Genomic DNA, 12,657 nt, shown 5'->3' with positions numbered 1-12,657 from the left:
GGATTTTAGTACAGGAAAAGGAATAAAGGGATTGAATGTAAAACTGATTATTTGAATTAGATGCTGTGGGAAAGGAAGCTGAGTTAACTCCATCACAGGGGATCCTAATCCCTGACAGAACACAGAGGCTGCCACCTGCACAGGGGGTACAGGATTCTAGGCTGACATCAATGGGGTGAGCAAATGCACAAATGTCAGCCTGAAACCACGTCCTGTGCCACGTGTGATGTGTTCTTGTGCCACGTGTGATGTGTGCCCACAGGACAACACCCAGGGAATGGCCACGGCATGTGCTGGAAAGCCAGGGCAGCACAACCAGCAGCTCATGGGTATGACCCTCTTGCAGACAAAATTTAGCCTGGAATCCATGAAATCCTCACTGATCTTCACCATATGGCTACCAGGGGTTCATTTAGACAGGCAGAAGTGCTACCACACTGCAGTGCTGCCTGCACTGGGTTTGAGGAGGAATTATCTCCACTGGAAGGCATAAAAGGAGCACAGCCTGCAGAAAGGTGCCAGCAACTCTGAAACAGCATTTATGTACAACCTCAGCTCTGAGGTTTGAAGACAGAGAGAAACTGATGGATTACCTGGTAATTATTTTGGTTTTGTGACAGCCTCAGTTGACTTGAAGATGTAAAATGAGGAGAAAAGGTACTTCTGGCTGCGTTGGCAGGGTTATAAATCGTGCTGGGTGCGGTGTGCAATGAGGTCCGTGCAGGCAGGTGGAACTCTCTGCTGTGGTACAGGAGATTGTCGGGCCCGTCGCGGGCAGGGCCCAGCTGTGCCCCGCAGCCCCCGCTGCGGCCCGGCCCGGCCGCGCTTTGGTTGTCCCCGCTGCGGCCGGAGCCGCTGCCCTCACAGTAGCGGGAGTAGCTCTGGATCTGCGCCCCCATGGAGGCCAGCTCCTCCTCGCGGGCGTACTCGTCCTCCACGTCGCCGGTCTCCATGGCGATGGACAGGCAGCTGCCCTCCAGCGAGGCCGCTTTCTGTGCCGTGCTGCCCGGCACCAGGCGCTGCGGCTGGTCCGTGACGGCCAGCGAGAACACCTCGCGGATCTCCAGGTTCTGGGTGCCGCAGCCCGGCTCCCGGGGGTGAGCCCTGGGCCCCGGGGGAACGTGCGGCGCCAGGGCCGCGGGCTCGGCCTTGTGCAAGCGCTGGCACGCCAAGGGCTCGGCCCTGCAGGGCCGGTGGCAGATCATGGGTTTCTGAGGTAACACCAGCTCCGCCGTCTGCACCGAGGAGCTGCCGTAGCTTTTCTTCGTGTGACTGTAGATGGAGTTTGCAGAATTGAGCACGCTCGTTTGCCTGGATAGAATAATGGTCTTTTCCCCTACCAAGAGGGAAGCGTTTTTACAGTGGGGCACCTGCCGTCCCAGAGGGATGTGCTGCTGCTGGAAGTCCGCGTCGCTCTTGCCCGGGAGCCGTGGGATGGAGGTTTTGTGCAGCTCCGCCACGGAGGCGTTCGTGTGCTTGGCGGCTCCCGGGCGGCCCGAGGAGCCGGCGGGGCTGTAGATCCCGGTCACTATCACATCATTGTTAGAAGAGGTCCAAGAGGATTGCTGGCTTTGGGATCGAGCAATATTCACCACGTTTCTCACGGCTGCCTCCGGGGGCACGGAGGGAGTGGCGGGAGCAGTGCTCGGGGGGGTGCCCCCAGATTCCACGGCGATCTTGCTGCTCATCTTCCGCCGCTTGTTGCCAACCCACGTCTGCAAACGAGACAGCAACGCCAACAAACACAAAACGGGGTGTCAGAGAGGCAGAAAAAAATTAGCAATTCCATTTTTAAGCAGGTCTGATGACATGTTAAGTGTTCGAGTTGAGATGTAAGTTTACAAATATGTAAATCATGTACTGATTATGCAGTGAACATGACAGGGTGGAAATACAGGCCTGAACAATACAGGGTAGAGATCCAGGCTCTCCTCTTTGGAATCCACAACTCATACACAGGACAGGCCCAGCCTCAATTCCAAAACCCCAGCTTCTCAAAAATCCTGATGCCTCCTGTCTTGAAGTGTCAAGATTTATTTAATTGACACCACCGTGACTAATTTCATACAGGAAAAAAACCATAAAAAAACCATCCCTGCCATACACTATTCTACTCTACTAATTTTTTGCAAATTTTACAAAATGTCTAATTTGAGGCACAATTTGTAACATGCAGTAAAATGTCAGTTACTGGTCAGCTTTGCAGTCCCATTCTCCTGACCAATTGTACTTAGGGAATTCATGTGCCTATTATAATCCTATCTGCAAGTGCCAGCTGCAACTCAAGTATCATTTTGCAAAGAACTCATCACTGACCAAGAGTTTTATAGGATAAAAAGAAAAAAAGGGAAAAGGGGGCATTTAGGAGAAGCAGAAATGATGGGTGTAGAGAAGAGAAAGGTAAGATCGTGCTAAAATGTGACAAATGCAGGACAGACACTGGATCTGTTTCCATTCTGAAGTAAGAAAAAGTTGAAGTGCTGCAAATCAGGGCTCAGGAAGAAAACAAGGAATGATCCTTGATTGCAGGAAGGGAAATGGAGAGGGAAGGGAAACATGAAGATGGAGAGAACTGCAAGGAGAGGGGAGCTGGGCTGCCTCCTCTAGGACACTCAATCAGCACAAAAATAGCAAAGCAGCCCTGGCTGCACCATCAGCATTCAGATTCCTGTTACAACTGCCTGCCTGCCCCAGGAGCCTGAACCCCTGCCTGACTTTCACAGCTTCTACCACCTCCAGCTGAGAAAGCAACTTGTAATGTTTCCAGAGTTCTGAGAGAGGGGAATCCAGGTAAGGATTTAGGAGTAGGGTTGTTATTGTCAATGTGCCACTGTTAAATCAACTAAAAACCAACCTAGCCTGGCCCCACTTGCTCCTCCTCAGTGCCACAGCAGCTCCTGGGAGCTCCACTGCCCTTTGTTATTTTTCCATCCAATGCCTCAGGATTTCTATTTCTGCTCCCTCTCGGACAACAGCCATTTTGTTGTCTAGTGTTTCACAAAGGGATTATTATTTCCCTTTCTGTGGAATTCATAGACTCTGGAAGAGCTCCTGTTAGCACTGGGACATTCTTGTTTTATAGGAAAAGAATGTCCCCACTGTGAATAACCACAAAGGATCACAATATTTATGATTGTGATGTGGAATGCAAGTGTGACAGAGTGCATCAAAAGAAATATTTCCACAATTGTTTCCCCCAAAATTATTAATTTATAGAAACTTATTTAGCTTAAAAATAGTTTCTTAATAACATGACCTTGCTCTGATATAATGTATCATACAAAGTTTCTATAGGGCAAGCCACCCTATAATTTAATAAATAATAACTTAAAAAATAATAACTTTGAAAATCCCAAAAAAAGGCAATAAAAATCACTCGTTGTGCAATCCAGGCCCCTGCTAAATTGAACAGTCATGTGAAGATATTTCAGTGAAAACAAACTCTAAATAGGCTCTCTGGGTATAAATAAATGTCACACACACACACTGAAGTCTGATCTACGACAAGGATAAAGTTAGAGACTCCAGACCTCTCTATATTTTCTGTAAAGCAATAAATGTGTATGCTTAACAAATCTGGAAGGCCTCAGTACTTACCCTGACCACGCTGAAATCCAGTTTAGTTTCTTGTGCACACTGCAATATGAGCTGAAAGCAATTTTTACTTTGATTTGTCATTCCATTTTCATAGTAACGCTGCAATATCCTTTGTTGTTCTACAGTAAACACAGAGCGCAGATTCATCTGAAAGGAAAAGGAGACACTGAAAGCTGGGTGGGAACTGAGCTGAGCAGGAGGCACAGCTCTCATCTGTGCCTGTGATAACACTCAGGACTGACATGTTTTCTCTACAGAACCTTTTACCAACACTTCCTGACTTTCCAAGAAAGCCTCTTGCAATCAGAGTTGTGTCAAGCTGAACAGTGAACTGGATGTTTGGAACAACAGAGACTGCTTTGCACAAATAAATAAGTATTACATGGTATTGCTAAGCCCATGAGGCTCTAGTTTGAAAGAGAAAGTTTCACCCTTAAAAATGTAAATGAAATAAAGGCATTAGGCAAAACAGAGAAACATGAGCAGCTCCAATATTGGCAGGTCGGTTTCCCACCCCTAACAACAAAAACCAGATACAATCTGGTATAAAATGAAGGTGACGGACATGAGTAAAGTTTCCACTGTCTCCAGCAATTCCTGCACTCCACAAGAGCCTGTCCTTCTGCTGTGTCAGTACTGGCACCTCCAGCTGCAAAGTCACAAGGATCAAGGACCAAAGACCAACTTGGGGGAAAGCCCCCAAGGAGGGGCTTTGGGGATCCCTGGTGCTGCCCACCCAGTTTAACAAACACCCCAGTTTAACAGAGGAGGGACACCCATGTCCCTGGCTGAGAAAGGCTCTCTGCTGTGACACCCCATGAAGACTGGAAATCTGGATGTTTAAGAACATGTAAGGGTTGTTTTCCTGGGATATAACCAATGCTGGCTTCAGCACCTTGGGATGTGTTTCTGCTCCTTGGCTCTGTCCAAAGTGGTGCTCGGCAACAACAGCAGAGGTGAATAACGATGGGTGTTCAAAGCTCCAGCAGCAAAAACCCCACTTTAATGTTACAGCCTATTTTTATCCTGTTTTCCAAGTTATCGTGTTTAATTCTAATTGGTTAGGAACTTTCTAATTGGTTAAGAACTTTCTTGCCACTCAATTCATTGGTGCTTGTGTGTGCACAAGCTAAGGCTCTCTCTTTACACAGGTGTTTACATCTTGTCTTTGTGCATTCTCATGGGGCAGGCTTCTTATTTTTCATAGATGCCTTCTTGCAAGAATAGACTGTTATGCAAACTGATTCCCATTCTTATGATTCTTTCTCATGGGAACTTAACAGGCTAGTTGTTAATTCAGCTGAAATAGCAAGGGCTGATTTTACAAGGCCTTTCTTTTATAATGTTTTACCTCTACACAACAGTGCTCAGAAGTCAACCAGGACAAGAGGCCTGGGTTCCTCCCGGGCCAGCAGCAACTCCTCAGGTCAGTTCCCAGCACTGGGTCCCCCTGAGCTTCACTGTGAGGACACAGGAGCTGGCCTGGACAGGGCAGCACTTTGATGAACACATTAAACCAGACATTGCTTTGTTATGTGTGAAAATTCATGCCCTGGCTTGGGAAAGGCAAACATTATTGCCAATATTATCAACATTATCAAGCACACAGCAGAATCCTAACAGCAAACTGGAGCTTGATGCTCTTGTTACACAATCTACACAGGCAAAGAGTGCAATCCTCTGGGTAGATATCAGACAAGAAGAGCCTCATCATCACAGATTTCCAAGGCAGGGCCTTTTTTTGTCCCAGACAGGAGGCCAGCAGCTGAGACAATGCAAGTGCCAGCAACAGCCTGCAGCCACCATGGTGCCTTGGGAAGCAAAAACGTCACCAGCCCCAAGTTATTTTAATGCAGTGCATAAATCACAAGAATACAGAATGAACCAAAGGAGAAGAAACCTGCCAACATCCAGTAGGAAAATAAAGGGGATGAGGGAACCCTTTGTAGCCAAGGAGTTTTGAAAATTCTGAATGGAAAGGAGAGGGATGATCTACTGAATCTTTGCACAAGAGCTGCATATATATAAAGCAAATAAAATTATCAGGGGCTCAAAAGCATAAGCAGACATCCAACTGCTTTCACTTTATTCTCCAAGATGATTATACTATGTAATGGTAATGGATGTTAAGAGTTCAACAGGCCTGTATAAAGAAAAAGATTGATATCTAGAATTTGGAGTAAAATGCTTGTAGGCCAGAGCTTTGACTTCAGAGTTTACTTTCCTCTCTATGTCAACAGGCAATAGAAAAATCAGTAATTACCAATTTGTATAATTTGCCGTTTCTTTGAAATAACAGATAAAATAGAAGATGATTTTTCAATTACATTTTTTACCTCAGTTCTCAACTCTTATTCCCCCTCTCAATCCAGTGCATTATTAAACACAGCACCAGCTGCATTACAAGTCAGGTTTGCCCAAGTTCTGCCTCCCCCCAACATTTATTCAGTCACAGCCAGAGCTGGCCAAAGGAGACTCTTGCTCTGAATAATCTACTCCTTAAAGAAATTTATAGCAAGCAACAGAGGAGACAATTATTAGTCCATTAACAAATCAATAAAGTTCATCATAATCTACTTTATCATGTTGAGAGCTGCCTTCAGATCTCCCATGTGGATACACAATGACAAGGCCACTGAATGATTTACATCACTCTGAAAGAACACAGAAGAGTTAATTTTGTGATTCTTTTTCCTCCTGCACAATTGGCAGCTCCCAGCTTCCACTCTACTCCTGTTTCAGCGCTCCTGTTTTATTTAGTGGAGCTCAGTTCCCACAAATGACCTCATCAGAAACAGTCCTGAAACTTCATCTGTCCAGATCCTGCTGAAGTCACCCCCAAGCTCCAGCATTTCCATACCCAGGCCCACCACACCACGCTCTCCAAACAATTCACAACTGCACTGGAGACTCTCCACTGGCAAGATGAGTTTTTAAAGCCAGACCTGATGACCTGCGAGGGAAGACCCCTGTCAGGTCCTTGACATGTTTTTTAATTATGTGGATTTCTGTATCCAAGGTCACTTCTGTGTTAAAATGCTTTCACTGTTATTTTTGACATCTGTAATTTAGATAAAGACAGGGTGGAGCATTTTGATTAAATCACTTGAACTTCAGATAAACCCTTGAGCATTGCATGACAGGCTTGGCCCAGCTAAGCTCAGGAGAGGTCATGCTCTGCTTTAATAACTCATTTTTACAGTGCATTTTAATCACTCAGGAACTACACCTGCCAACCAAAGTCCTGGTAAGATTCCTTGGTAGCCTCTGCCTTGAATCCAGTAAAGCAGAACTCAAAGGTTTCCTGCAGAGACCATTAGAAACTGATTTGAATAAACAGATCACAGGATCCTCCAACCACAGAGTTATGAACTGAGTCATAACTGCAGTTCACATTACAACATCTAAACCTTCAAACAAGCAGGTGAGATTTATTAAAGCTTTTTGTGTCATGGATATATCAAACCCTCAGTCAAGAGACAGCTCTGTACCATCTTCCACCAATTTCACACCAGTGTGAAGGACATCTAGCAATATTCTGTCCCTGGCAGGTTCTGACAATATTCTGTCCCTGGCAGGTTCCAAGCTCTCTGATTAATATTATGTCACCTGTAAATGCAGATGGAAATCAGTTCGCTATCAGCAGTTCCTAAGTGCTGATTCTGAATATCTAAAGCAGTACCCTGTTTAAAAAAACAATTGATAAATGTTTGGGAGCTCCCCTGGAAAACCACAGACTCCAGAGCCATCCCAATAATCCAGGAAGAGCTGGATTGTCTCTGCACATCCCACCTGCACAGGCAACAAGTTCTGCTCACTGTCTGTGCCTGACACACCTGGGAATTCACCTACACTGAGTATTCACACAGCTGTGAGAACAGAATGTTACTGTCTCTGAGACAAATTAATGCAGGATATGTTCATCAAAGGATTACACTGATTATTTTTTGGGGAAGTATTACATGTTCAGCATCAGTTTTCATAATTAGAACAAGAAATGAGCGCTTACATTTTCTTTAACACAGGAAGTAACTTGCAAAGTGCTAAATTAACTGAGCATTGAGGCATCAGAATGAAAGGAATGAGCAGGTCATTCACCTCCATCACAGACTATTATCCAAAACAACCTCAGGAACTTCCAAGGGAATAAATTATCCTTTTCCCAATCTGTGCACCTACAGAGCACTCCAGTCTCTTCAGGATTTCTCACCTTTGTCTTGAACCTCAGACTCCAAGTTAGAAATCCACATGGATTTTTATCATAATTTCATTTTGATCTTGACTTGCCAAGCTTAGCAAACAAGCCTGTGAGCTTTTGGGAAGCCAGGTGTCCAGCTGGTTGGCAACACATTGGCACTGAAAAGAGAGTGTGTTACAGAAAAGAACTCTGTGAAATTTAATAAAAATCAGGTAAAGCATTATGCAAACAAGTTCCATGAGCGTAAGCTGAATTTTCACTTTAATAAAAGAGGTGGCAAAGCTGTATTTAAGGATTCAACATCTGCCTGTTCTAATAAAATAAAGCAGCCTTGGCCAAGTGTGTTGGTGTCTCTGGCAGTGCAGAGAAGAACCCAGGACAGCTGCAAAAGCAGGGTTTCCAAAGTTCCCCTTGCTCCTGCTGCTTGTCCCAGGCCAGCCATCACTGGTAACTCTGCACTCCCACAGGCTCACCCCTCAGCCTGCTGTGAGCTCAACAATATAAAGATGTTTTCTCACTGCCTTTCTGAACTGAACACTAATTTAAAGATCTGCTCATTGTAAGATCCCTCTGCTGTGTTGTGGTTTGGGAGGTGTAAATGGAGCCCAAGTGCTGTCAGGCACTGGGGACACGGGGAGATCCCAGGCTGTGACTGAAAAGGACAAAGAGGGAACTCCATGGCCTTCAGTGTGTCCCAAGGACAACTCCATGGACACCCTGAGACCGTCACCAGCTCCCCAGCACATGGCATTGGGGTTGTTCTTACAGCTGAACTTTTTCAGGCTTCTTTAGTGGCTTGAGCAACTTCTCCCCAGTATTTCCCTTCCCTCCCTTCTCTGGGAATGAGTGGAGAGGGGAGATCGTGCAGAGCTCCAGCATGGCTGCTCCTGAAGCCGTGCTCTGCCTCATGGAACAGGGACTCAGTGCACAATCCAGCCCTTCCAACCCATTTACTTCATCCAACATTCCAAAATCAGCAATCTCTCCAGGGAGACCTGGTAAAGCCAGGTCATTCCTTTTTAGCAACTAATGGAAACAACTCAGTGGCAAGGAGTGCCACCAAAAAAGAACAACTATAAGGAAATGGAGAAAAACAATGTAACCAAATAATTCAGGAGTTACTGAGCTGTTCTGGAATTACTTGAGAGATCTTGGGGGAAAAAATAAAGAAAAAATAAAGGACCAGCATAAGAAGGAAAAATAATTTTTGCCTACAATGTACAGAACTATGGTCTTAGCCTCCAAAAGTCCCTAAATGTTTGCATTCCTGAATCAAGTCAACATTTACAAGGTAAATCTTTATGATAATACTAATTATTTGAAAAATAGGAAACAAACCCATGATTATACTCACTTAAAACAGCAATAGAAACTAGTCTTGGGTGTCAAATAAATAATAAATAAATCAATTAACTCAAGAATACAAGCCACCAGGAAGTAACTAAAATATAAAAATATTTATGGTACAACACATTCTAAAACTGTCAGGGATTAACACAGAATGATAAAAGGGAACAATCAGTTTCTGAGAGTTCTCTTTTTTAACTTCAGCTCCAAAAATGCATTTTCCTAGGAAAAAAGTCACCTTACAAAGCCTATTTCTGTTTTAGTCTCTCCATCTGTAAGAGGTACAAGAAAATTGGCACACTCCAAATGTATGGGGTTTTTTTGTTCCCTCCACAGATCTCCAGTGGCAAAAAATAACAAGTCTTAGTGCCAATATAAATGTGAGACAAAACTGGAACTATGGTAAGAAAACTACTATAGACATAAATAAAACAAGACTGCAGTAGTGACACTATTCGTCCAGCTTTAGAAACTTGAACTGAAACCATCTCATCCACTTTCCACCTTTGCCAAAATCTCACCATTTTTTGCACAACCCAAATGGAAAGAAAACAATCAACCAACCAATCCCCCAACTTACACACTATGTGGAGATACTGGACACACATCAAGGAACAACCTTTAATAATGTGAATTTGTAGGTTGGTGCCTCTCTCCTACACAGGCCAAACCAGTTAGAAGCACTCACTCTGAGGGCAGGGGATGAGGCTGATGCTTGGGTGAGTGTAATGTACACACCAGCTTGTAAAACTGCCTTTAAATATCCGTGACTCGCAGCATAATTGCTTCCCTCTCCTCTAAGTACAGCGTTTGCAGGATTGTATTACAGCCCTGCCTATAAAACGCAGCCCTTTATTAGGGACAAATTAGACAGCCCTCAGTAACTTAATAACATAATAACCCATGACCACAACACTGCAGGTTTATGCATCCCATCCTGCTGTATTGATGCAAATGAGACTCCTGACTGCAGCTGGATTAGCCACATGTTTTAAATAAAGTGTGTATGTGTTTGTGAGACCTATGTCAGAAAAAAGGGAAGAAGCATTACAATGCAGTGTTACTCTGAACATGTGGGCTGCTTCAGGACTGCAGCTGGGAGGACACAGCACAGCTTTAGGTGAGTTATGTGTGATTTTATCCACAGAATGAGAAACCCTGGGCTCAGCGGGCAGGGGACAGGGCTGGGACTGCTCAGGCAGGTGAATGCCACACAGGCACTTCCAGGGGTGAGACCTCAGGAACAGCACAGCCAAGGACACATCCTCCTTCTCCTCATCCTCAAACACCTGGGGAACAAAAGCGTGGCAGCACAAGGCCCCTCTCCAACTACCACTGGCTGTGCCTGGCACCACAGCAGGCCGATATCATGGAATCACAGAAGGGTTTGGGTTGGAAGGGACCTTAAAGTTAATCTTCTTCCACACCCCAGCCAACACAGGCACACTGAGCCACTGGGGACCCCGGGCACTAAGGACTGAGGCACCCATGACACAAGAGAACACAGTCTTAAGTTTTGGCAAGGTAGGTTTAGGTTGGACAGTAGGAAGAAATGCTTCATGGAACAGGCGGGAAGACAATGGCAGGGGCTGCCCAGGGAGGTTTGGAGTACCCATCCCTGGTGCCCAAGGAAGGATGGAGGTGGCACTCAGTGACAAGGTGGGCATTGGGCAGAGGTTGGACTCGGTGATCTCAGAGCTCTTTCCCAACCTCAGTGATCCTGGGATTCTGTGATTCCACCAGGGAATGAGGAAATTAGCAATGGCAGGAGCTGTGCCAGGGGAGGTTTAGGATCGACATTATAAACAATTCCTGCACAGAAAGAGTGCTCAGACATTGCAAAGGTCTGCCCACGGAGGTGGCAGAGTCCCCGTCCCTGAAGCGTTTAAGGCAAGGCTGGACATGGCACTGAGTGCCTGCTTCAGCGGGCGATGTGCTGGGGATGCCGGGGTGTTTCCCAGGCCGTGTGCCCGCGGTGTTTCTGTCCCTGCACTGTCCCTATGCCCGCGGTGTTTCTGTCCCTGCCGTGCCCCTGTGCCCGCGGTGTTTCTGTCCCTGCACTGTCCCTCTGCCCGTGGTGTTTCTGTCCCTGCCGTGCCCCTATGCCCGCGGTGTTTCTGTCACTGGCACGTTTCTGTGCCCGCGGTGTGTCTGAGCCTGAGGCACCCGCTGCTGAGGGGCCGCTGCCAGGCCCGGCGCGCACGCGCAGAGCGGTCCCGGTCAGCGCAGGCGCGCGGGTCCTCCCCTGGCGCGCGCTGAGCGGCTGCGCGCGCACGCGCAGTTCCTGCGGCGGCTCCCGGCGCGTGCCCGGCGCTGCCCCCCCCGCTCGGGGCCGCGCCGGGGGGGGCGGGAGGCGCAGCAGCGCCTGCGCGCGCCGGGCGGGTCCGCGCGCGCGAGCCCGCGCGGGCCTCCCCCCACCCCCACCGCCGGGCCCGGAGAAGGGGGGGGCATCGCCGGCATCATCATCACCATCATCATCATCACCATCATCATCTTCCTCCTCCTCCTCCCCTCCCGCCGCGCCCCTCCGCTCGGGGCCCCGCCGCGCTCTCCCCCCGGGAGGACTCCCCCGCGCTTACCGTGTAGCGCGGGGCCGGCGCGGGGGCTCCGGGCTCGGCCGGGCTCGGCTGGGTCGGTCCCGGCGTCACACAATGAAATCAGCGGCCCCGATCATTAATTCTCATCATGATCGTGACGTGCGCGCAGACAGCGGCCAATGGCGCGCTGCGATCAGCGCGGCCCGGACGGCGCCCGCCCCCGCCGCCCGCCGGGGGGGCGCGCACGGGAGCGCCGGCACCGTGAGGGGACGGGGCGGCCGCAGGGCCGGCCCCGCTGCGGCCCCGGAGCCCCGCACCGCCCCCGGAGCCCGCACCGCCCCCGCGCCGCGGGCCCGGCCCGCAGCACCCTGCGAGTGCTCCTGTACAGCCATCCCTGAGAGCTGGGGGCAGAGACGGGGAGGGAGCCCGCGATCCGTGTACATGTCCCCAGAGGGTGGTGCCGGCTCTGCCCAGCGACAGCACAAGGGGCAGTGCCCATAAACTACAACGCGAGAAGTTCCACCTCAACACCAGGAAAAACTTCCTTCCATGAGGGTGGCAGAGCCCTGGGAGGGTGTGGAGTCTCTGGAGACATCCCAAACCCACCCGGACAACTTCTTGTGCCACCTGCTCCAGGTGACCCCACCTTGCACTGGGTGATCTCCAGATCCTTCCAGCCCCATCCATCCAGTGATTCTGTGGGTGCCCATCCCTGTGACCCCATCCATCCAGTGATTCTGTGGGTGCCCATCCCTGTGACCCTGTTCCATCCAGTGATGCTGTGGTTGCCCATCCCTGTGATCCCATGGCAAAGGGCAAGTCATGAGGAGACTCCCCAGTGAAACCCCAAAAGCTCCAGGGTCCTGACGGACCAGGACTTGATTTACATCAATATTATGGCACTCAAGAAATAAACCTTTTATTTCTCAGAATGGATACATTTGGTCTGGGAAGGGAGGAAATACCAGTGTTTCCAGG

At 48.3% G+C, this 12,657-nt stretch overlaps 1 protein-coding gene across 2 annotated transcripts in view; it reads right to left on the bottom strand.

Moving 5' to 3' along the window:
- The window catches only part of HDX (highly divergent homeobox), a 36,734-nt gene extending 24,890 nt beyond the window's left edge, over positions 1 to 11,844 (bottom strand). The window contains exons 1-4 of one of the 2 annotated variants that reach the window (XM_058032907.1): positions 11,722 to 11,844; positions 7,808 to 7,953; positions 3,598 to 3,744; positions 594 to 1,715 (exon numbers count right to left, since the gene is read on the bottom strand). In XM_058032907.1, the coding sequence (XP_057888890.1) occupies positions 594 to 1,715; positions 3,598 to 3,744 (1,269 nt within the window). In that variant the 5' untranslated portion in view covers positions 7,808 to 7,953; positions 11,722 to 11,844. The remainder of the gene's footprint in view (positions 1 to 593; positions 1,716 to 3,597; positions 3,745 to 7,807; positions 7,954 to 11,721) is intronic. The other variant, XM_058032908.1, reaches the window with a different exon arrangement.
- Between the last annotated feature and the right edge of the window lie 813 nt (positions 11,845 to 12,657).

Source organism: Melospiza georgiana, chromosome 12, assembly GCF_028018845.1.
Source record: "Melospiza georgiana isolate bMelGeo1 chromosome 12, bMelGeo1.pri, whole genome shotgun sequence".
NCBI classification, from domain to species: Eukaryota; Metazoa; Chordata; class Aves; order Passeriformes; family Passerellidae; genus Melospiza; species Melospiza georgiana.
This window is presented reverse-complemented; position numbering and strand designations above follow the sequence as displayed.